A 22,175-nucleotide genomic window follows, 5' to 3' on the forward strand; every position below is an offset into this window, starting at 1 on the left:
TGTCCTGCTTTGCTGCTGCTGTCTTTTGAGGTTGCTATGCTAGCATATAGTCTTGGTTTGATAACCAGTTTATCTCGATAACCCCAGCAGCAGGGATAGAACGTTCTTGGTTGGGATCCCAGTGTAACCATCTGGTTTCTAGTGGATCTCCAAATTACGTCAGTCACCTCTGAAAGGTGGAAATAGATGCTGCTTTAACCATGTCAATAAAACTTGCTCTTACCAAGCATCATTCCACTCACTTTGCTTGCCTGCAAACCTTTCGTAATAGCTGGGGAGAGACAGAGGAAACTTTCAGCTCTCTTTGGTGGTTCACTCCCCTTCTGCTCTTTATTTCAGCCATTGCAGTTACCACTGCTCAGAGAGATAATGTTGAGCGTGACATTGAAATGCTGCCATCGAGCTTCAGAGGCAATACTGGGGATGCAGCAGCTGGGGATGAAGGTTGGTGGCTTCCCTCTGCGTTCTGGTACGAGGCTGCTGGTCACACTAGACTTGTGTTTGCAGCTGCCCTCTTACTCTAGGAATCTTTTGTTACCTGAAACCTGAGATTTTGGGAAAATGTGACTACTGGATCATCTTTCTTTACCTTCCTTTAATGTATTTGAGTATCTGAAAGCTGCTGATAATGTGGCTTGTGAGAGCTGAGGCAAAGCAAAGCAAGAACTGAGGCAAAGCAAGGGTTGAAAGCAGATCTGAGGAGTAAAAATGCCATCATAAATTAAAAGCTGGTTGAGAGAAGTCAGTGTAATGTGTCATGATATCTGTTCCACTGTGCTGTGCACCAATGGTACTGGGGTGGCATTTAATGACTTGGAGAACAAAAAAAAAGGGTAAGCAGTTCTGTAATAGAGTTGCCATGTGCTGTAAAGTTATTTAGGCTAAACAAGGCCAGAGGCATGCAAAACAAACCTGGTGCATGGAAGAGGTAAGGTTCTGTGTTAATGACTGCCAGCGTGGTGGGAGAAATATCATGCATGTTGTAAGATCTTGAATTCAGTGGGGATTCTTCAAACCCTTCTCCCCAAATGGAGAGGAATTAGTCTATCAGAGAAGCCTTATCAGGGTAGAATTAAGACAGCCTGCCTGCCAGAGTCTGGAGTGCTGCCAGCTCACCTCTGCAAACTGGGAGGGAGAGGTAGGGCGCTGCACTGCTGCACCCTTGGCGTGGCTGAGGACGGAAACCAAAGACTTCTGGGGACAATAGTGCATAATGGAAAGAGAAGAGACTCCAGTAGCAATGCAGGTTGGTCACTAATTCCAGTGCTGTCATACGCTGTAATGTCTGTTCTGTGCTGGGTAGGCAGCCTGTGGTTGTGTTGTCTCGTGTCAGGCTGTATCCAGAGGAAGGGACTGAAATCCTGCACTGCACATTTCAGAGACTTGGGTACAAAATTTAGATCCTCAAGCACGCGCTCTGTTGCACATAACCCTGTAGATATATACACTTTTGTAGGGGCTGAATCCACAAATGACCAAGCTCACATCAGTAGGTTTTTCTCCCCTAGGCTGTCCATCCCTGCTAGGGAGGATGTGGAGAGCCCCCGAAGAGGATGTCTGCAAGTCCTACCTGCCTGATACAGTCAATGGGGAACTGCTGAGAAGGGTAAGGTCAGTTAGGTCCCTGGCTCTTGGCTGTAGTACTAGAACTGCCTTCACATGCAAGACCTGGCTATAAAACTCCCTCCTGGACTGGTGTTTGGGTTTTTTTTAAATAAAATCCATTCCCTCCTTTCCTGTTAGACAGGGACATTTCTGTGTGTTGGTTAGTTGTGGTGATTGCCCAGCTTCTGTTGGCAGCTGCTCCTCTGTGCCAATTTCTCCCCATTCACACCCAAATCTAGGCAGCTAACTCTGGGCTGCCAGCTTTGCTAGGCAGCAAGGTGCCCAAAAGTTGTGTGTTCATTGCAGCACCTGCCTCTGGTTGTGGATAGAAGCAATTTCAGGGGTTGGTTTTAGTGAAGCATCCTGGAAGTTGGAAGACTTGGAGAGTTTACACTGAAATGTTCCAGCAGTGTGGTGCAAGGGAGAAGGTAGCGTTGGGGTACTCAGAGGGAAGGAAAGCAGGGAGGTGGGGTATACACATACTAATATGGCCTATGCCTTAAAAAAAGAGCCTCGAGGAAAGCTGTGGAGCTAATTTGAACAGGTTTCACCTGTGTATGAAGCACCTTTGCAAGGAGGATGCGTTAGCTAGTGAGAGGTTCTGTGATCTGGGAGCAGGGGAGCATCTCAAACTGGTAATGGATGTTAAAGTTAGGCAAATTCAAATGAGAGGCAAGGCAAGGCATGTGATTTTAATAGGTGGTTTGCCACCTGGGGAATTGATTTGCATATGAAGGGTAATGGTAGAGGCTCAATCTCTTTTTATCGTGCTGTTGGCAACTAGAGACACAGTCCCACATGAGTACCTGACTTGAGCTACAGAAATTTGCACCATGTGTTTTGCATGAGGTCAGAAAATGCAGTGCTTCTTTCTCAGCCTGAAAATCTGTGGAAGTAAGATAAATATCAACATATTTATGAATTAGTGTCTATTTTTACGTTGGCTACAGGTACAATTTTAAGAGCTGCAGTGACGTGTAGTGAGCAGCTCTGCATGTCAGCAGGAGGGGTCCAGCAGTGCCACTGCTGAGCCCGAGCTGATAAACTCAGGGCAGGAGCTGTTGGAGGGTCTGGAGAAGTGCCAAGGGTTTTGGTGAACCAAGAAGGGAAGATGAGGAGGAGGAGCTGTTGTGCTGGGGTGAGGCTGAGGCCCAGGGAGGAGCATTGTGGTCCCCTGGGTAGCAGGATTGTCTCTAGGCTCTGGGCTTCCTCAGGAGTAAGCAGAAGAGGTGCTGGGCATCTCCTTTAATTCAACCTTTGCCCCAGACATCTTCTGTGTCAGGAGGAATCCTTTATCCTAGCAAGTATCCTGAGCAAGGGAAGCTAGCAAAAAAAGGAGGCTCCACACTGCCCTGTCCTCTCCAGGAGACAGCAGGAGTGTTGGTGGGAAGAGGCACTGGAGGTCTGTATCCCAGCCCTCTGCTGTAAGCAGGACTGTCCCAGCACTAGGTCACATCGCTGCGGCTTTGTGTAGCTGAGCCCTGAGAACCACCAAGGATGGAGATTCCACCACCTGCTCTAGTGCTGCCCTGGCCTCCTGGTGAAAAAGCTTTTCCTGATGGATGGCGAAGCCTTCCTCCACTGGCATTTCATTAATCAGCTCTGCTTGCCAGGTTTCCCCAGCAGGACAGAAGCAGGCCAAGCAGAGCTTAGGAAAGCACTTGCTCCATGGTTTGTGGTGTTGCTCTTGCCTGTGCTCCCCCCTGGCTGCATGCAGCAGCAGATCATCCTGCTGCCTGGCCCTGCTCGCCTGGGTGCGACAGGAGGGGATTGCAGACAGGCTGGCAGCTAGCTTTACCTATGGGGGGTAAAATCAGGGGTATATGAGGTGGGAGGATGCTGGCAGAGATCATGGGTTGCTGTGCATGCAGGCAGGCTGCAGCAGCATGGGGGAGGAGGGTGAAAGGACATGGTAGGAGGGAGTCGGCGATGTGCTGGGAGGTCTCCGAGCTGCAGCTGTAGCTTCAAAACAAGCTCCTTGACTGGGATGCCTCTTGTCCATCTGCCCTTCCCTTTACCCTGACTGTTTATTTGGCAGTATTGCTGCTGGGCGCATGGCTCCCTACTGGCTGCTGTTGCAGCAGGTAGGAAGACAGAGATGATCTGCATCCGTCCATGAGGAAAGCCTTCCTACCTTCCTCTCCCTTGACAAAAGCACTGCTTGCCATGACTCAGCCTCTCTGGTCAGAGACAGAGCAAGGGAACAACTGTCTGAGAAGAGGACAAATGTTAAAAAGGGGGTGACAGAAGGAGAACAAAAGCTCACTTCATTTCCTACCCTAAGCCCATATGGGAGCAACTGAAATCCAGTTATGACTTCTAGGAGTCATGGGTGTGCCAGGAAGGATGCAGTCAGGTTACTGATGGGAGAGGAGGTGTTATAAATGCAAATGGAGGCTGCTGTGGGGAACCCAGAGTTGTGGGCAGGACAGGGGAGACAGGCAGGTCACAGGACAAAACTGATGCTGGACACAGCAAGGCAGCAGAGAGGAACAAATTTGATTTGGCCTGCTCCCAGGTGAGGAAGGCAGAAGACTAACAGAGGGATGGAAGAGCCCTGTAGGCCTGGAGGAGAAGCAGCAGGGAAAATGCAATAGGCAGACTCCCAGTCAAGCCTAGCAAAGCTGGCCATCCTCAGTGGGTCTGGGAAGTTTCTGGAAGTGTGGACTGAGCCATACCCCAGATCCTAAGGGAAGGGCTGCAGCACACCGCCCAGCCCGCCCACCTCCTGCCATAGAGTTCAATGTGGTACAGCGCTGGGCATCTCCTTTAATTCAACCCTGTTGCTTGCTCGTCCCTTGCTGACAGCTCAGCTGAGATCTCGGAGGCCAGTTTGCACAAGTGCCACACTCAGCTGCACAGTGGAAGTCCTGGGGGAACGGGCCATGAGCACACAGACAGCAAGGTAACACAGGTGTCCACATCCATAAATGTTTCTGTACTGATCAATTTGTGTTCAGTCTCCTCCCACCGGGTAACGGGGGTAAGGGACCATGCCAGTGCTTTTGGCAGCATTGCCCTGAGGTTGAGGTCGGAGTCGGGAGGGCAGGGGGGGAGAGAGACTGTAGGAAAAGGCCTAATGAAGGCTAAAATAGGGGGTAGGAAACAAGACCCGAAGCCGCTTTGTGAACAACGAAGGAGAAAGGCAGCCGCATGACATCTGAGAGGCCGGCTGCCCCCACACAACCTCCTCTGCCCTCTGGCTCGCCATTGTCTGGTGCCAGCTCTCCCTAGGCGGGCTGCTGATGGAGTAGGGGCAGGGCTGCCGCTGGAGGGGGGCCTCAAGTGCGGATAACGGGGGAGCTTCGGGGGTACAGAGGGGAAGTTATGCCGTTTTTAAGGGGGGCAGCACTGGGGAAAGCGCTAAAGGCTATGCAAAAAAAACCCCAACACAACAACTGAAAAAAAAGAAAGCGCAGGTTCCTGATGTTTGGTGCCGGGTTGATGGCGGGAGTCGGTGCCCGGCGGGACTTCAGCTTGCGATGCTGGAGAAGGGCCCCTCCCCGCTGCAGCCGGAGTCCCCCTGGACCGCCCGTGGGGAGCCCCGAAACCCGCCGGAGCAGAGCGCGGGGAAGCCACACCGCTCCCCCCCGGGGCGAGGGGCGGGGGGACGGGACGGGCTGGGAGAGGGAAGGGAGGTTTCCGCCTTGTCCCCTCCTCTGCTCGCTCCGCCCGGGGCCGGCCGGCGGGGCCGGGCGGGGGAGCAGCTCTCCGGCCCCGCCGCTGCCACCGCATCCCCGCCGCAGCGGAAGCCGCACCCCCGCCGCCGGGGCCGGCCGGGCGCAGCTCCCCGGCGCGTCCCGCCCCCGCTGGGCCCCTGATTGGCGCCGGCGGCCTCGGCTCCCCCCCGCGCCCCTCTCCCCGTCCCGCCGCCGCCATGAACCCGCTCTTCGGCCCCAACCTCTTTCTTCTGCCGCAGGAGCAGCAGGGGCTGCCGGGCCCCGAGCTGCCGCCTGCCCCGCGCCCCGCCGAGCCCCTGGGGGAGGAGCTGGCCGCCCCGCCGCCCGCCGGTCCCTTCCCCGCGCCGCCCGCTGCTATGGCCCTCCGCAACGACCTGGGCTCTAACATCAGCGTCCTGAAGACGCTGAACCTGCGGTTCCGCTGCTTCCTGGCCAAGGTCCACGAGCTGGAGCGGCGCAACCGGCAGCTGGAGAAGCAGCTGCAGCAGGCGCTGGAGGAGGGGGGCGGCGGCGGGGGCAGCCGGGGCCGCGGACCCCCGCGCCGCGACCAGGCGGTGCAGACCGGCTTCGTCGGCCCCATCCGCACCCTGGGGCTAGGGCTGGGGCTGGGACTGGCGCCGGCCCGGGCGCTGGGTTCCACCGGCTGCCGCCCCAGCGTCCCCGCCCAGCCGCCTCCTCCCTTCCCGGCCGCCTCCCGTTTCATGCCCGGCACCATCTGGTCCTTCTCGCAAGCCCGGCGGCTGGGCCCGGGGCCGGAGACCACCCTGGTGCAGGGACCGGGGGTCTCCTGGGTCCACCCGGACGGGGTGGGCGTGCAGATCGACACTATCACCCCGGAGATCCGGGCCCTCTACAATGTGCTGGCCAAGGTGAAGAGGGAGCGTGACGAGTACAAGCGCAGGTGAGAAGGAGCGGCGGGAGCAAGGGGCCCGATTTGCATCCCCGAGGGACCGAAACCGTCGCCGGGGAGGCTGCAGGGCTCTACCCGGTGGGCGCCGGTGCGGGATAAGCAGGCAGGGGGGGAGGGGCAGCCCTGGCCTGACTTCCTGGGAGCGTGGGCTCCAGGCAGCGTGAGGTGGGGTCATAAGGCAAAAACATGGACCCCTGATAGCATTCATCTATGCCTGGGTCTCCTCGCTTGCCTCCTGATGTTTGAACCCTCTTGGGATGCTCGCTGAGCCTTTTTCCGTTTTATCAACCCGGCATGAGGGACTAGAAATGCCTTTCCAAGTGGGGAAGAAATAACGTGACTCCAGGAGCTGGCGTTTTAGAGGGGAGGGGATCTGGAAACACTCGGGAAGGAGGAGCAGCCGGAAGGTAGGTGAGGAAGGTGAACGTGCAGCAGTGAACAGGTTTGGGTTGGAAAAGGCTGCTGGGAGGAGGAGGGCTCTCTGGATACATAGGAAGGTGCCAAGAAGCCCCTTGGCAGAATGGCTGGCTCCCCTGGGCCCTTTCCCTCCCCAGTGCTCTCCCAGCCTGTGCCTCAGCAGCAGCGAGCCGTGGGGGAGTACCCCACTCCTCCGGGACTTTCCTCCTGACCCAAAATAGCTGCGGCTTGGCATGTGCCTCAGAGAAGGGCGAAGCAGAATGCAGAGCTAATCTCTTGGCTGGTTCTTCTTTCCCGTGTGGGGTGGCTGCCGCTCTTGCATCTCACCAGCGGTGCTTTTGTTTCAAGGCAGTTTCCGAGGCAGCTCCCAGATCCGCACGTAGGATGAGATCAGGCAGCGGGCTGGCATCGCTGGGTCAGGGCACAGGGCAGAGCGCAGTGCTGGGCGAGACTGGCGACTGACACCACCCAAGTGACTGACTTTTTTTGCGGAAGACAAGTCACTTTACAATGCTTTAGAAGCACTTAGAAAGTAAACAATTACATACCTGAAGGTGCGAAATGGGACGTACTGCCCGTGGGAGCCATGCCACTGACCTGTGCTTTGCAGCTGTGGGCTCTGGTGCCAAGACCAAGGCTGGGGGTCCAAGATGACACCTTATGTTTTTGGCTTTATAAGGCTTTGGCGGAGCAGATTTGTCTGTCGGATTCTCTGAAGGCACCGAGCAGGATGTGTGGGAAGAGAGACTTGGCATCTCTACTTTCTCACTGATTGCCATGTGTACCTAAGGCCTTTTATTATTAAGCCGGGGGTTGGGCTCCTTCTCCAGGGGTGGGCAGCTCTCCTTGCCTTGTGTTTTCAGATCAGATAGCAGGGAGCTGGAGCCATCTTTTTGGCCCAGGGCCTGAGCCTCACCTGCTCAAAGTGGTTCAGCTGGAGGGGACTGAGTTGAGTTTGTTGGTGCTGCTGAAATTTTGGGAGCAAGGAGAGCTTTTTGGGGTTGTCCCACTCTGGCAAGCTGGCTTTGGGGAAGGCTGCAGGGGGGGTGATGGAGGGAGTGGGGATGCTGGGGGCGGGCAGAGGGGCACCACGAGCTGCTGCGGGCCAATGTTGTTGGCAGGATCTATTTTTGGACTGCGTTAACAGGGGCTGGGGGAAAGCAGACCGCAACCCCAGACCCTTTCTGGCACTGGGAACTTTCTGATGGGTGCAGACAGGTCCCGAACAAGGGAATGGGACAGGAGGGTCCCATTTCCACACCCTTCCCCGTGCTGAGGGACATCCCCTAGGAGCAGAGACCTCCCTGCCTCGGTAGGCTCTGATCTGTCATGGGGACAGCACAGCTGGTGTCATCCCTTTGCCACCTGCCTGGGGTCAGAGGGAAGAGACTGTGTTGATGCAGGACTTCCCGGTTCTCTGACCCATGGCTCGGGTGCTTGAGCTTGTGCTTTCTTCAGGGCAGTGTTGCCACCGTGCACCCCATGGCACTCAGAGCAGCGCAGCAGGACGAGCTTCTCTCTGGATATGCAGGGCCTGAAATTCAAGTCTGGGATCTAGGAGGGGTGTGGGGGCAATAGGGACGGACAAGAAGAGATGCAGCAGCAGCAGGAGAGAGGCTTGCAGGAGCCACGCTTGGGAAGGACAGACTGAGGCTAGGTCATCTGGAGAGGGGCAAAGGGTGCCTGTGAGTATCATACAGAGCTGCCAAGCACTGGGGATCTGAACATCTCATCAGGTTTTGCTGTCCACTGCATCTGTATTCCCAAGTAGTTTTTATCTTGGATGCTGCAAGCACATGCTGGAGATATGGGGTGAGCAGTGTTATGGCACAGCGTGTTAAGATGACAGAATGGTTTGGGCTGGAAGGGACCTTTAAAGATCATTTAGTCCAGCCACCCTGCCACGGGCAGGGACATCTTTCACTAGATCAGGTTGCTCAAAGCCCCATCCAACCTGACCTTGAGCACTTCCATGCTTGGGGCATCCACAACTTCTCTGGGCAACCTGTTCCTGTGTCTCACCACTCTCATCGTAAAAAAAATCTTCCTTATCTCCAATCTAAGTCCACTACCCTCTTTCAGTTTAAAACCATTGCCCCCTTGTCCTGTTGCAACAGACCCTGGTAAAAAGTCCCTCTCCATCTTTTTCAAGCCCCTTTTATATATTAAAGGGTCGCAAGAAGGTCTTTTGTTGCTGTAATTACCCTCCGAGGAGGTGCGCCAGGCTGCACGGCATTCACCATTAAGGCGAAGCTCAAACATTGCAAGAGAGGGAAATGTGCAGCTTCAAGCTGTGAGCAGCCCGAAGGGTGCCCCGCTGCACCGGTGTGCACTAACCGTGCAGCACAGGATAAGGCACCCCAGTGCCTTTTGCAGTGAACAGGATTTTTAAAGATGTGGGGGAGTTGTTTATTTTGCTAAGTGAACTTCTTGAGGGGACAACTTGGCGGCGGGGCTGTAGGGATGGCACTGTATCTTGTCACGTCCCCAGCTTTGGGAGGGCTGGCCTGTAGCCGGCAAGGAGATGGCTGGGTCTGTCTGCTGCTGGCACCCTCCTGCCCTCGCTCTCTGCCTTCTCCTGTATTTCAGCCTTTGGCCAGGTTGCTGCCTTGCAGCGGTGCAGGAAGGATGTGTGTCTCCCCTTGGCATGCACCGGTGGCTGTGGGGTTGTGTGGGGCAGCCTTGCTTCTAGCTGGCAGCTGCCTCTGGCCGCGCTGGGCTGCGAGTGCAGTGCTGCAGGCAGGTTATTAGGAGTGGTGCATTGCAGGAGGGAGCAGGGAAGAAGGAGCCAGGCAGGAGGCAAGCAGGAGAGAGGTTTGTAACGGATGAGCATGCAGATTCGTCACTTGTGGGGCGAATCGCTGTTGCCTCCTGCCTTTAAATCAGCATTTATCTGATCTGCGCTCATCTTCCATAGCATTGGTGTGAAATGAATTCTACCAAGGATTTGCAGCTATGCTTTACTTCCCCAGTAAGTCCAGCCTATATAGAGACCCAGAGGGAGGTGGGGACCAAAAAAGAGAGGAAGCGCCACACAGAGGAAGATGCTGAAAATTTTTTCTTATGGTGGCAGGCATTTTTCTCCCCGGGGAGGGAGGCCTTGTTTGAACAGTTCCCATATAAGGGCAGTTCTACCTTTTAACTTTCTCCTTCCCTCTCTCTTCATCTCCCTCTTCCCCCAAAGGGATGGGAACCCTCTTTGACTCCCCTTCTGTAGCTGTGGTATGGAGCCAACACCATGAGGACTGCATGCTTTTGTCTTTGAGTAAGGAGCAGCGTTGCTAGCCTTAAGAGCTTAGACATTCATAAGCCAGGACTCTCCCATGTCATCAGATTGTCCTGAAACCCTGAAATAACAAGTGTGAGGGCTTTTCGTATGCTTTCTGGTCTCCTAGAGCTTAGGATTTATTTTTCAAACCTGGTGTGAGTAAGTAAGAGGAGAGATTTTTCATGTCCTCATGCAGGGTTGCAGTGCCTGTGTCTGTCCTTGCAAGCATTAAATAGAAACCAGAGATCACAGCACCAGGCAGGGCCCATCTCTGATTGCTTTCCCAGAGAAATCCTGCTTTCTTGGAGAAATCTGGCTCTCCCAGAAGAGCCAGGAGCCAGGTAAGAATGCAGCAGCCCTCCCCCATGCTGCACCGCAGCGCGTGCCAACCCGTCTGCTCTATGGGATAATCATTTAGCAAAGAGCAGTACAGCCTGGTGGCCTCCCAACAGACCGTGGACTGGGCCAACACCACAGCACAGCCCAAGATTATGATCTCGTGTAGCGAAATATGATATAATAATTGCTAGGCGATGTGTCTTTGTATAGCAAGGCCAGGCACCTTGCAGCTCAGCTTTGTTGCAAATCTGCAGAGCCTAATACAGTACCCACCGGCCAACCTGGCATAAATTGGGACAATCCATCCTGCTTCTTTGTAGGATGAAACAATGTTCTTTAATCCAACCTGTTACACGGCAATACAGCCAAGTACAAGTACTACTCGTGCCCCTGCCCAGGTAGTGTGGCCCAGCACAGGGCAGTGCCCTGCATTGGTACAGGCAGAAGAGCAGCCCTTCATGTTGACGCACATCATGGCCACTTACACTGTAACGTGTTTTGGTATTAGGTTGGGTTTCATGCTTCTGGACAGCCTGAACTGCAAGACTGCAGACATTCAAATGCGGTCACAAATACGATGCAGATGGGGGCAACTCTGCAATATCTGCAAGCCCGACATTGAGTGTTGGAGCTGAACCTAATGTGACCCAAGGCCAAGGGGCTCAGGGGTGGATGGAGAGGGCAGTGGGCTGTGCTGGGCCATGGGTCAGCCCCAGTGTGGCAGGGTGTGCAGTGCAGCTGCTGTGTGGAGCCTGTGGTTGGTGTCCCCAGCTCCCCCTGTCACAAAGCAGGCTACCATTGGCCAGCCCACAGTGGGGACAGCAGAGAGCGTGGTGGGGCAGGGTTCGTGGCCGGGGCGGCTGACAGGCATTTGGCAGCTGCCGTCATCTGGAAACAAGCGGCGATGCATTCCTGGACTTGTTCTCCTTCCCACCCCAGTATCGTCATCTCCCTCTCTCAGATAGCTTTGGGGTGAGCAGCTGCCACTCCCTCCTCTCCGGCAGCCAGCAAGGCGAGGCCAGTGGGATCTGACCAGCGCTTTTGTCTCCCTAGGTGGGAAGAGGAATACACGGTGCGTGTCCAGCTTCAGGACCGGGTGACCGAGCTGCAGGAGGTGAGCATTGCTGTCTGCTGCTTCCCCTGTACCCCAACTGCCCTGTGCTGACACTGATTTACACATCTCCCTCTGCCTGGGACAGGAAGCCCAGGAGGCTGAAGCCTGCCAGGAGGAGCTGGCCATGAAGGTGGAGCAGCTCAAGGCAGAGCTTGTTGTCTTCAAGGGACTGATGAGCAATGTGAGTCCCTAACCCCTCTCCAGCCCAGCAGCAGTGTCTTACCCAAGCGGTGGGGCTGCATAGAAAAGCAGTTCCTTGGTGGGGCACATCCAGCACAGAGGTGGTCTGGCAGGGTTGGTCCAGGGTGCAGTGAGCGAAGTGGGGATGCGGGGTGCAGTCCTGTAGCGCAGGAGGAAACGTGGGGGCTCTGATTGCTGTTTGCCTTGCTTAATCTTCCTCCTTTGTCCCCCTCCTGTGGCGCTGTGGGTTCAGAACATCACGGAGCTGGACACCAAGATCCAGGAGAAGGCCATGAAGGTGGACATGGACATCTGCCGGCGTATCGACATCACTGCCAAGCTGTGCGATGTGGCACAGCAGCGGAACTGCGAGGACATGATCAAGATGTTTCAGGTGAGAAGTGCCTGCTGCTGCTCCAGGCTAAGCCGCTGGCTCTGGGGAGGAGAGTTCCCGAAGGAGGTAGAAGAGACAACACCAGCCTAGGGGAGACACTTGGTCACCCTCACCCTCGCTCCTTGCTGTCCCTTGCTCTCTGTCTCTCTCGGGAGGACCAGGCAAAAAGGCATGGAGAGGAGGTGGAAAGCTCCAGATGTTGCTTTGGGCATCGAGAGTCCCCTCAACCTCTCACTGACCTGTTGTATTGGGCCCGGGGACCCCACAGTGGTAGGGGAGCAGCTGCAGGAGGGAGACGAGTTGCTTGAGTGTGTGTCTCTAACTCCACCTCTCTCCTTCCCCTTCCCCTCTCCGTCATCTTCTCTCTGTCTCTCTTCTCTGTCTCTGTCTCTCTTCTCTTTCTGGATGTTGCTGCCTTTCTGTCTCGCTCTCTTTGTCCCTACAGAAGCAACTGGTTAGTTCCATTCAGTTGGGAAAGTGTACAAATTTTAAACTTTCTATAAATAAGGTTGGACTGCAAATATTGACATATTTCACCTTTTTCAGACTGTCTCTTTTTTCCTGTTTATGTCGCTGTGTTTCCCTGTCTCTGGACTGGGGTGGTGGGCAATTTGAGTTTTTCTGCAGTAAAACCACATTGTTTTTTCTCATCAGATTCATAGATTCCATCTTTAGTTGCTTAGTTTTAATTTTAGAAAATGCTAAAACCATATTTTATCCATTGCATCATCTTTAACCTGATCATAACGAGCCCATCTCTCTCTCTCTTGCTTTTCTTCCTGTCTTCCTTCCTGTCTTCCTGTCTTTCTGTCTTTCTCTTTCCCTGCCTTTCTGTCCCTCTATCATTCCTTTCCCCTCCATCTCCTCTCAACTACCTGCTCCCGACCTCGGACCCGGCCTCGTTTCTGTAGTCTCTGCACTTGTCTCCTGTTAAGGTCCCAGCCTCGGTGGGGCGGAAGCGGGAGCGCAAGCAGGTCAGTGATGAAGACACCTCGCTGTCGGAGAGCGATGCCTCCCGAAAACCTGAAGAGGAAGAGGAGGATGAGACCACAGCCATGAGTATCAATGAGGAAATGCAGAGGATGCTGAACCAGCTGTGAGTGCGGCTGCTCCGCACCTCTGCCGCCGGCATTGAGCAAAGCTCTGGCACCAGGCTCCCTGCCGGTGCCTGGAATGGGGAGGGCAGGGACGAGCTGTAGCTCCCCTTCCCAGGGGAGGGTGAGAGGGGAGGTGCTGCCACGGGGTATTTACACCCTGTGCTCTGCAGTGCAGTGGGACTGACCCCCCAGGAGACCTGAGCCCACCCATACCGTGGGTGGGAGCTGTTCCAGCTCCCCTCCTCTTGCCCCCCCTTCCCACCTTTCAGGAGTCCCTGCCTGAATTTGCTGGGGCTTCTGACCATAAAGCCAGCCCCTTCCCCATCAACTGTTGGATTTGGGCACACTTGAGCTCTCCCTGGCCAGACCTCCAAGAGCTGCAGCCCTGCCTGTGAGCGGGTGCAAGGCTTTCAGCATTGATGCGGCCCACTCCCTGCCCTGCCTGCTGGGATTTTCCTGCTGGGTGCTGACATGCTGTTCCCTTGCCCCCAGGAGGGAATATGACTTTGAGGATGACTGTGACAGCCTCACGTGGGAGGAGACAGAAGAAACGCTGCTCCTCTGGGAGGACTTCTCTGGATATGCTATTGCAGCTGCAGAGGTGCAGGGGGAGGTAATGGTGGTGTCAGGTCCCCTCGAGGATCCAGCCCTGGGTTGGGACACTCAGTCATGCCTGAGGCTGGGAAGATACTCCCTCAAAGACCAGACTTCAGCCTCTCCATCCCTTGCAGGCCTGTACAGATGCTTCCCCTCTGCACCCCATCTCTATGTGAATATGTTACCGCATCCTTGTGAAGGTCTCCTTGTTAGACAGACCAGGGACCTGTAGCCTGAAAAATGTGCTGAGAGCATGGTCCATGTGCGTGGGGAGAGCCACAGCCCTCCCAGAAGAGAAGACCTCCTCTGGCTGGTCTGGTCTCTGGTGGTCCCTTGCTCGGGCTCTCCAGCCCACCTGCCCGCTGTGCAGAAACACTGCCCAAACAGAGGCCTCAATGTCTGGCCAAAGCCCTTGCCATCCCACATCTTCAGCCCTTGGCAGTCCCCTGGGGATGTGTCGTGCTTGGGGATGGTCTGTGCTCTCCAAAGCTTCTATGCATTGCTGGGCTTGTTCTGAGCTGACGTGCTCACTGCCCAGTGTGACAAGTCCTGGGTCTCTCTATGCCATGTTGGCAAGACTGACTCGTGACTTATTTATACTACACCGCTTATGTTTCTTCCTCTTTTCCCAGTGCTGCCAGTTCTTTCTCTGATTTCTCTCTCTCTTGCCTTTGGTTCCTCATATTGGACGCCTCCATGCCTCTAAACATGCTGTCTGCTCTCCCCAACAGCAGGATGACAGCCTGGAGAAGGTGATCAAGGACACAGAGTCGCTGTTCAAGAGCCGTGAGAAGGAGTACCAGGAAACCATCGACCAAATAGAGGTGGGAGGAGGAGGAAGTGGAGAGGACATGGCACAGAAGGGGGTGAAATAGGGGAGTGGGTCCCCAGGGGAGGGAGACACCATACTGGAGCAGCTAGTTGGTAATGGGGGGCGGCAGCCTCAGGTCTGGCCGTGCCCCCTGCCCTGCACCGCACCATGCCCTGGGCTCATCTCTGCACCGTTTCCCTTGTGCAGCTGGAGCTGGCCACGGCCAAGAATGACATGAACCGGCACCTGCATGAGTACATGGAAATGTGCAGCATGAAGCGAGGCTTGGATGTACAGATGGAGACTTGCCGGAGGCTCATCACCCAGTCTGGGGACAGGTGAGCTTCAGCAGGAGGGCCGGGATACCTGTGCTGTGGGCAAGGACTGGAGCCAGGTGGTGAGTGGGAGCTGAAAAACAGGGTAGTACTCCTGCCCTGCCCTGGTGTGGCATGGAGAGAGAGCAGTTCCCAGAGGCTGTTGGACTCCTGGTGACCAGCCTTCACACAGGTTGTGGTGCCACCTCTGCAGAAGGTGGGCTGTGCACAGGAGTCAGTTTTGACAGGTGAAGCTGGACACCCCGACGGAGAGAGGAGTGCTATTGTGCAGGGACATTGTATAGGTCCCCACAGGCGTGTGGAGCCAGGGTGGCTCCAGGCTGGAGACCTCTGTGGTGGGCTTTCACTGACCTCTAGCCTCACATGCCTTGGCAGGGTCCTGCTCTGGGCAGGCTCCTCTGGCATCTCCCCCAGCCCTGCTTCATGCTCTGGACCTCTCGGCTGGTGTCCTCTGGGACACCCTCCCCAGCACCCAAGGATTACCACTAACCCATGCATGCCCCAGGGGAGCGAGAGGAGCACTTCAGCTTCTCTCCTCCTTGCTCTGGTGCCCCCTGCCTACACCGAACTGGGTCCTTTCCCTCCTCCTGGGCAGTGCTGTGACTGCTGCCCTTTACTCTTCTCCGCAGAAAGTCTCCTGCCTTCACCCCGGCCTCCAACAGCGAGTCAGCCCCGAACGAGGAGAGTGAGGAGTCTGACCGCGACCCCCCCAGCGATGCTTCCATCAGATAATAAGGGGAGGCCCCGCTCCCTCGGACCCCCTTCCTGGCATGGGGGTGCCTGAGCCATACCTGGGAGAGACTGTCAGGGATGTTGAGCTGCTGGTAAACGTCTGTTGCCCAGGCTCACTCCCATTTTGGGGTGCTTTGGCAGATCCCACACCCCCTCGCCACTGGATATCTTGCAAATGGGAATAGCTAGATAGACCTGAGGGCCCTCACCTGGGCCGCTCAGCCTCCAGCTCCTTCTCTATTCCCTTCCCCTGCTTCGGTTAAACCACAGTTCAGGCAGGGATGGTACAAACCTGCCACAGCGGTGTTCTCCAGGACCTGTCCCCAGGACCCCCTAGACCCACCTCCTCAGGCCTCTGTCCTGGTACACTTGACCTGCCCCTGCCCTCCCTGCGCCACACAGAGCCGAACAAGAGCCGTACCTCCCTGCAAACTGGACCTGACACTGGTGCCAACTGGACCAAGCCTGGGGCTCTCTCTGTCCTTGCTGCTGGCTGGGCACCTGGCTGGTCCCCATGCTGCTCCCGGCACCCCGAGCCCCCCCACCCCCTCTGGGGTGGGGGCCAAGTCCCACCCACTGTGCACTTTGCTTTGCCACATGTCGGCGGTGCGCTCACGTCTGTTTTACGGGGGTCAGGGGTCATTAAATGGGACAGTTTCCTTTTCTACAGCTTCGCCGGGTGTAGGTTCTCCCTGTGCTGCCGTGGGCGCCGTGCAGCTTGAGGCAGGGGGGTGTCCTCCACCAGACCCCCAAGCCCACATCAATGGGGGCCTCCCATGGGACACTCCCATCCCTTGGGCCTGCCAGATGGGACAGTGGCGAGATCCCTGTTCTGGGAGCTGCTGGCCCTCAATGGGCCATGTATAGCACTGGTGCTGCATGGGCTACCTTGTTCTTAACCTGGAGTATCACTGATGCTGAGGGATTGCAAGTGAAGCTGAATGTGGCTCATGACTTGTGGACCTTCCTCTCCCAGCGCCTGGTCTCCTCTGCCACACCAGGGCATCCCAGACATCTTCTTGCCTGCCCTCAGTCCCATGTCCAACCTCGGTGTAACCGCAGTGGGGGTTCCACTGTCCCACCATCTCTTGCAGCACTTGCCTGGCTGGCCGTTACACATGCTTCTCCGGTGACAGAAGGCTGGGGCCTGACAGGGTGGCAGGAGGGGATGAGCAGCCTGCTGAGAGGCAGTGTTTTCTAGGACCGTCTGCTGAGCAGTGGACCCAGGCTGCACAGCCAAGGCAAGTGAAGCTCCAGAGAAAAACGCTTCTCACGAAAGGTCCTGAAGGGAAGAGAAAGGAGATGGAAGTAGAGTTTTTGGATCATCTCTAGGATTAGATAAGGTAGATAAAATAGGGGCTGAGGGATGCAACAGTTTATCTCCATAGATTTGGCTTGCTGCTGTGCACTTGAGCTGTGAGGACTGGCACATCTGTGCACCGCGGTGCAGAGGGTTGGCGTTTGGGCAGGGTGAGGTCCTCTGCCTGTGCCTGCAAGATGTGTTAAGGCATGTGTTGGCATTTCAGTGTGGGCTAAGCTGGCTGGTTAGAGCCGGTGGAGAGGGGAGGCCCTGCAAATGGCAGAAGTTAGCAGCTGACAAAACCTCCAGGCCAGGGTGCAGCTGAGGCACTGCTGCTGGCGCCAGGAAATGGCAGTTCCTCAGCTGATGGTCTGCTGCAGCTGGGCTCCGACTCCTGAGTGCCATCTTCACCTCTTATGGGGAAGCTGGGAGAACGTTTCACAGGAGCAGCAGGGTGCTGGATAGCAGCAGAGGTGTGCTCCCCCCATGCTGGCTGCGTGTGGCTGTGCAGGCGCATGGGATGTGTGGGCCTCAGTGCCTGCCCTGAGACAGGGCGTTTGCCAAGGGCCTCACCTCCACGCCACCTTGCCCGACTGCTTCTGTTTCTTTCCATCCTCCCTTTTTATTTTTCTTCCTAAAAGAGCTAAAGCCAGAGGAAATATTTTAATCTGGGCTTTTTCTTTTGAGTGATGATGCCTCACGCATAGGATCAGGGATCACTTTCTTTCCTGCCCAGAGGCTTTTCTGGTTCATGCTAATCCCCTTTCCTGTATGTGTCTTTGCAGCGTTTTCTGCTCTTTCTTTGCTGTGGAGATCTCTGTGAGTGGCTGGCTAAGTCTGGCTTCCCCCGTGCATAATCCATGACGTGTACCTTGGCCTCTTGGTACTGCTTAAGAAACCCACAGCACTGTAGAGCATGTACCCTGAGAGATTTCAAGCATGATGCACAGAAGGACCAATGTCTCTGCCTTGAGCAGTCGTTGCCCAGAGGAGCAGCTGGTGCTGCCAGATGCCTGTGTACCAGGACACATGGGGACCCCAGTCCCACACTGCTTGTTAGACCTTCATTTGTAGTGCAGCTGAGATCTCCCCCACCCATGTATGCAAGATGCTGTTCTCTGGTGAATTGTATCACCAGCAATAGGCTCCATTTCCCCAACAGTGTGACAGTCCCTGAGATCTCACTGGCAGAACATGCAACACTGATCCTTTGCCTCAGCAATTTCTCAGCATGGGAAGCACAGCCCAAATCTCCAATGTTAGCCAGACCATCTCCCCTGCATCTATCTGTCCATCAGTGGTGACCCCACATCTTTGATGCTGGATATGAGGACATGTGGACCTTCCATCTATTTAACTCTTCTCTGTGGGCTCCTCCCCATTCTTTGGGGAGTATCTAGCTTGCTTTTCTCCACCATGAGCATTGCTGGTAACTGTGGCATCTAGGAACTGCTCAGCACTGTGTTGCTTCTCATGCCCCTAACCTCATTGCTTTTCCAGGACACCTCTCGGCAGTGCCTGCTCAGGAAGCAATATCAGAGGAAATTGTCTAGTGAAGACCCAGGTCTTGGCTGTTTGATCTTTCTGAACACCTGCTGGTCTGTATTCATCTCACAGGGAATAATGGTATCTCATTTACCCTTAGACCCCAGCCCATTCAAAAATCTTTGTTTGGCCTAAACTTTCTGAAAGACTTGGTTACAGGGGCAGCTTAGCCATGGATGGAGTGGGCCTTTTCCTCTTCTTGACTAAGGTGATGAATTGATGAAACTAACTTTGGAGGACCCAGTCAGTTATTCTTTGCAGCTGGCCGTGCTCATTCGTGAGCATGTTGCAGCTGTGTCTAGTACGGTCCTTAGTGTACCAAAGCAGACCTTGGCATGCAGGGAGCAAAGTCCTGTCTCACTTGGTGTCCATGCATTAATGTGAATGTTTATTGCCCAACTACAGTCCAAGCACGGATGTGTCTTACTGAATGAAGTTCCATGGCAGGATGCATCCAGGCAGTCCTTCTGTCAGCATCCATTTTGGGACTGTGGCTGCTGTCTGGTGACCTCCATGAACTTTTGTCCAAGACCATCCTTTTAGGATCATGTCTCTCAGGATTGGCAGTGAGGTCCTCTCACTGAATATTTAGGGAGGCTGGTTCAGCTTCCCCACCCTACAGAAGTCCATGTTGGCAGAGACTTTCTCGGGCAATCTGGAAACATGCTAGTGATTGCTCTGGCTTCTCCCTCCCCAACAGTTGGATTGTTGTGTCTAGGTGAGGACAGGCACAACTTTTATATCAGCAGTGGGAGTGGCAGAAAAAATGCCCTCTTGAGGCAAGAGCTCTCCCTGAGCTGGGACAGACCCACTTGTGAGCATCCTGCCTCCATGAGGTGCTGAGGGACACGATCAGCCTTTGAGCTGGGGTGAGAGATGCAGTTCTCTGCCGTGGCTTCTGCTCCAAGCTCCCTGTGCTGAGATCAGCCTCTTGGCAAGGGACTTCAACAGATGGTGCCAGGCACTTTGCAGAAATGAGCCCTGGCTCCCTGCTGAATGCATTTCTGATCCTGTGGCATGCAGTCACCTCCCCTGCCCCTTCCCTAGTGAAGTTCCCTAGGACTTAGCTGAAAGGTGAGCTCTCATCCTCAGAGACCCTGTCTGTCAAGGTAGCTCTGAGACCAGGCCCAATGAGTTTCTTGATGAAGACTACCAGATTTTCCCACAGAGAGGGTGGGGAGCATTGCCCTCCTTGCACCTCACCACATGGATGTGGGATGTTCTTTCTGGCTCTAGAGAGGGTTCAGTCAACCTAACCACTAAGTAGCCCAGATCTTCTTCCCTGTGTTAAGCAAGCCCACTCCCTCCCTTCATTCATTCTTGGATCCCATCTATTTTAGATCATATCTCAGAACTGAAAGGGTCTGACTTGTCTGTCCATTCAGTTAAGGTCCTGTATTTTCCACCCAGCACCCTTCTGCTGAAGGTGCTTTGTCACCCATCCCACACGACTCAGCATTGTGTGAGTTAGCTTTTCCCCATTTCAGGATTCCTTAGATGGACCTAAATGTGATGCTGACAGCCTTTGCTGGAGCAACTTTTGATTCCCTGGTAACCTATTATTCCGTTTATCTTGTTTCTTAGCCAAGAGGTAGGAGAGATCAAAGCTACATAGAAAATTGTTCTTGTTTCTAGATTTGAGCTGGGAGATTGGCTTTCCTAAGCCTCCTACCTCTGATACAAAAGCTTTGTTTGTTCTTGAGAAGGCCATACTCTTTATACGTTTATGGTTGTTGCTGTCTCAGGTACCTGTGGCACAGAGTGTCCCAGAACTTGCATGTGATGATCAAGTATGTCAAATACTCTGGTTATGGGTAAAAGAAACCTCCTTGTGAGAGGTGAGGGCAGAATTAACGCAGAACACAGTGGAGTGCTGTCTCCTTGGAGATGCACCTGGGTGATGCATGGACAGGCTCCTGAAAACATCTGGCAAGCCCCTACACATGGTGATTAATGCTGGTAGCGATAGTAAGACAGCATGGAGAACTGGATGAGCTACAGACAGCTTTAAGGGAAGCCCAGTCACCACTGAAAAATCTTCTAGTGATGTATGAGACTGTGAGAGGTGTTTTAGATGTGAATTTTCTAAATGCTTGGGCCACTTTCTCTTGGGATGGGAAAAAGGAGAGGATGTTGTAGGTCCTCTGGCAGAGGATGGTATAGATTTCATAGCTTGGAGAGCAGATGTAAGAGCTGGAAAGGTACTAAGGTAACATTATGGAAAAGGAGCTCAAGCGGCCACCAAAAGGCATCATGATCAAGCTGAACCAATATCACAACAGATGGGAAGAGGTAGCATTTTCAGCTTCGATGGCAGACTGCGTCTGAGCAAGGTGCAAGAGGAAATAGAAATTCTCAGGGTAGGAAGAAATGTGGTTAATTGATATTTTTCATGTTCACAGCCACATCGTAGAACTGCTAGCTCACCAGTCTAACCTTTTGCGTAAAGGTGGAATAGGCAAGAGCAATTGTGAATTGGGGTTGCAAGCTGTGCTAAAAGTCACATTCACTCTAGAGCTAACAACCGAACAACATGCTCTGACACACAATTTCATCAAGGCATTGAAAGGTTTTTTATATATACTCCTGAATCCCCAGATAAAACATGGTGATTTATTTTGTAAGTACCTCTCTGCTTTGTGTGAAAAGGAAAATTGTGTTGTCATGGGAGACTTTGGCTGGGGATACCAAAGAATATGCTGTGCCATGGAGAGTTTCTCATCAACTTACAAATGATGGCATGCCCAAGTAAGGCAATGATTTTAGATGTCCTTATGACAGATGAAGACTGGGTTAGGATTGATGGTTGCCTAAAGACAAGGGATCAACTGAGAAACAAATCAAGACATCACCCAGGATAAAAATGCCATAACAGAGAATGTCATGGTGTTATGTAGCCTTTTCTTACAGTGAAGTTTAGAGGAGGTATTTAAAAAGAATGATTAAGTGGGAGATCTTTGGAAAGAAGAGAGTTTTTCCAGTTATCCAAAAAAGCTATGATTTAGTACATATGAGAAATAATAGCTTTCAGTAAACTACTTCCTTGAATAAGTGGCCATGTGACAACAGTACTTAGAAATAAGAATAACTAATAAAAATAATAATATTGCCTGACCTTAATTAATAAAAATAAACCTTGTAACAACTACAGCAACTGTGGGTGGGGGAAAAGGAATAAAGGGACAAGAAAATAATTCAGCTGTATAAAAAAGGTATTCAGCTACCCATACCACTTCAAGAAAAAAATAGCAATAGCTGGATGTCTAAGGATACTAACAAGTTGTTCTAGTTATATTTAAAGAAAAATCAATCCTAGCAGTAATATAAACCTTTTTTATTGGCTGAAATTGGGGAAAAAAATCAAAATAAGGCAAAAAAGAGAAGTACTCACCAGATATGTCTGTATTCTGTATTTAAAAAAACCAGAATGTGGTTGGGGGGAATGATGAAGCACTTTCCAGGCCATTAACAATTAAGGAGGATCCATGACAGGACCTTCTCAGAATAAACACTTCTACATTTCCAGGCACAGATGACCTAGAGCACGCTAATGTGGAGAGGTGCACAGGGTGCCATAGCAGTGAAAAAGCCACCGTACAAAGCCTGAGGCTGTTTGGGGAGATGGAGTAAGTGATGCTGGGGAAAAAAAAAAGCACAGCGCTGTTGCTGCATTCCTGCAAATGGTGTTTTGCAAAGCACTGTAACCTCAGTGGTGATAAAAAAGCACTGGCTGCTGAAATCCATGGTTTGCTGATGTCAATTTTTAAATGCTGTGGGGAGGGCATTTAAAAAAGACTGGGTGGATGCGTGAACAAATGATGTCAGTGATTAGTCTGACAGGCCATGTACAA

General features: G+C 53.5%; 1 protein-coding gene across 2 annotated transcripts; it reads left to right on the forward strand.

Moving 5' to 3' along the window:
- The first annotated feature begins 5,290 nt into the window (after nt 1-5,290).
- On the forward strand, nt 5,291-21,433 carry IFFO1 (intermediate filament family orphan 1). Of its 2 annotated transcripts, none has more exons than XM_072880293.1 (9): nt 5,291-6,186; nt 11,273-11,333; nt 11,419-11,514; nt 11,767-11,907; nt 12,819-13,003; nt 13,497-13,617; nt 14,333-14,425; nt 14,620-14,750; nt 15,377-21,433. In XM_072880293.1, exons 1-9 carry the CDS (start codon nt 5,483-5,485, stop codon nt 15,477-15,479), a joined length of 1,635 nt encoding a protein of 544 aa, XP_072736394.1. In that variant the 5' UTR covers nt 5,291-5,482; the 3' UTR covers nt 15,480-21,433. The 2 variants fall into 2 exon arrangements, with proteins under 2 accessions (XP_072736394.1, XP_072736402.1); XM_072880301.1 differs by having other exon boundaries at nt 12,843-13,003.
- The last annotated feature ends 742 nt before the right edge of the window (nt 21,434-22,175 follow it).

The sequence above is a fragment of the Ciconia boyciana genome, chromosome 1 (assembly GCF_034638445.1).
Source record: "Ciconia boyciana chromosome 1, ASM3463844v1, whole genome shotgun sequence".
In the NCBI taxonomy this organism is placed as follows: Eukaryota; Metazoa; Chordata; class Aves; order Ciconiiformes; family Ciconiidae; genus Ciconia; species Ciconia boyciana.

Excerpts from the sequence above, each read along its gene's own strand:
- IFFO1 (XM_072880293.1), top strand. The coding sequence starts at position 5,483 with ATGAACCCGCTCTTCGGCCCCAACCTCTTTCTTCTGCCGCAGGAGCAG. Across the intron at positions 11,908-12,818 it reads ACATGATCAAGATGTTTCAG|TCTCTGCACTTGTCTCCTGT; the intron begins GTGAGAAGTGCC and ends TCGTTTCTGTAG. Across the intron at positions 14,426-14,619 it reads AAACCATCGACCAAATAGAG|CTGGAGCTGGCCACGGCCAA; the intron begins GTGGGAGGAGGA and ends TCCCTTGTGCAG.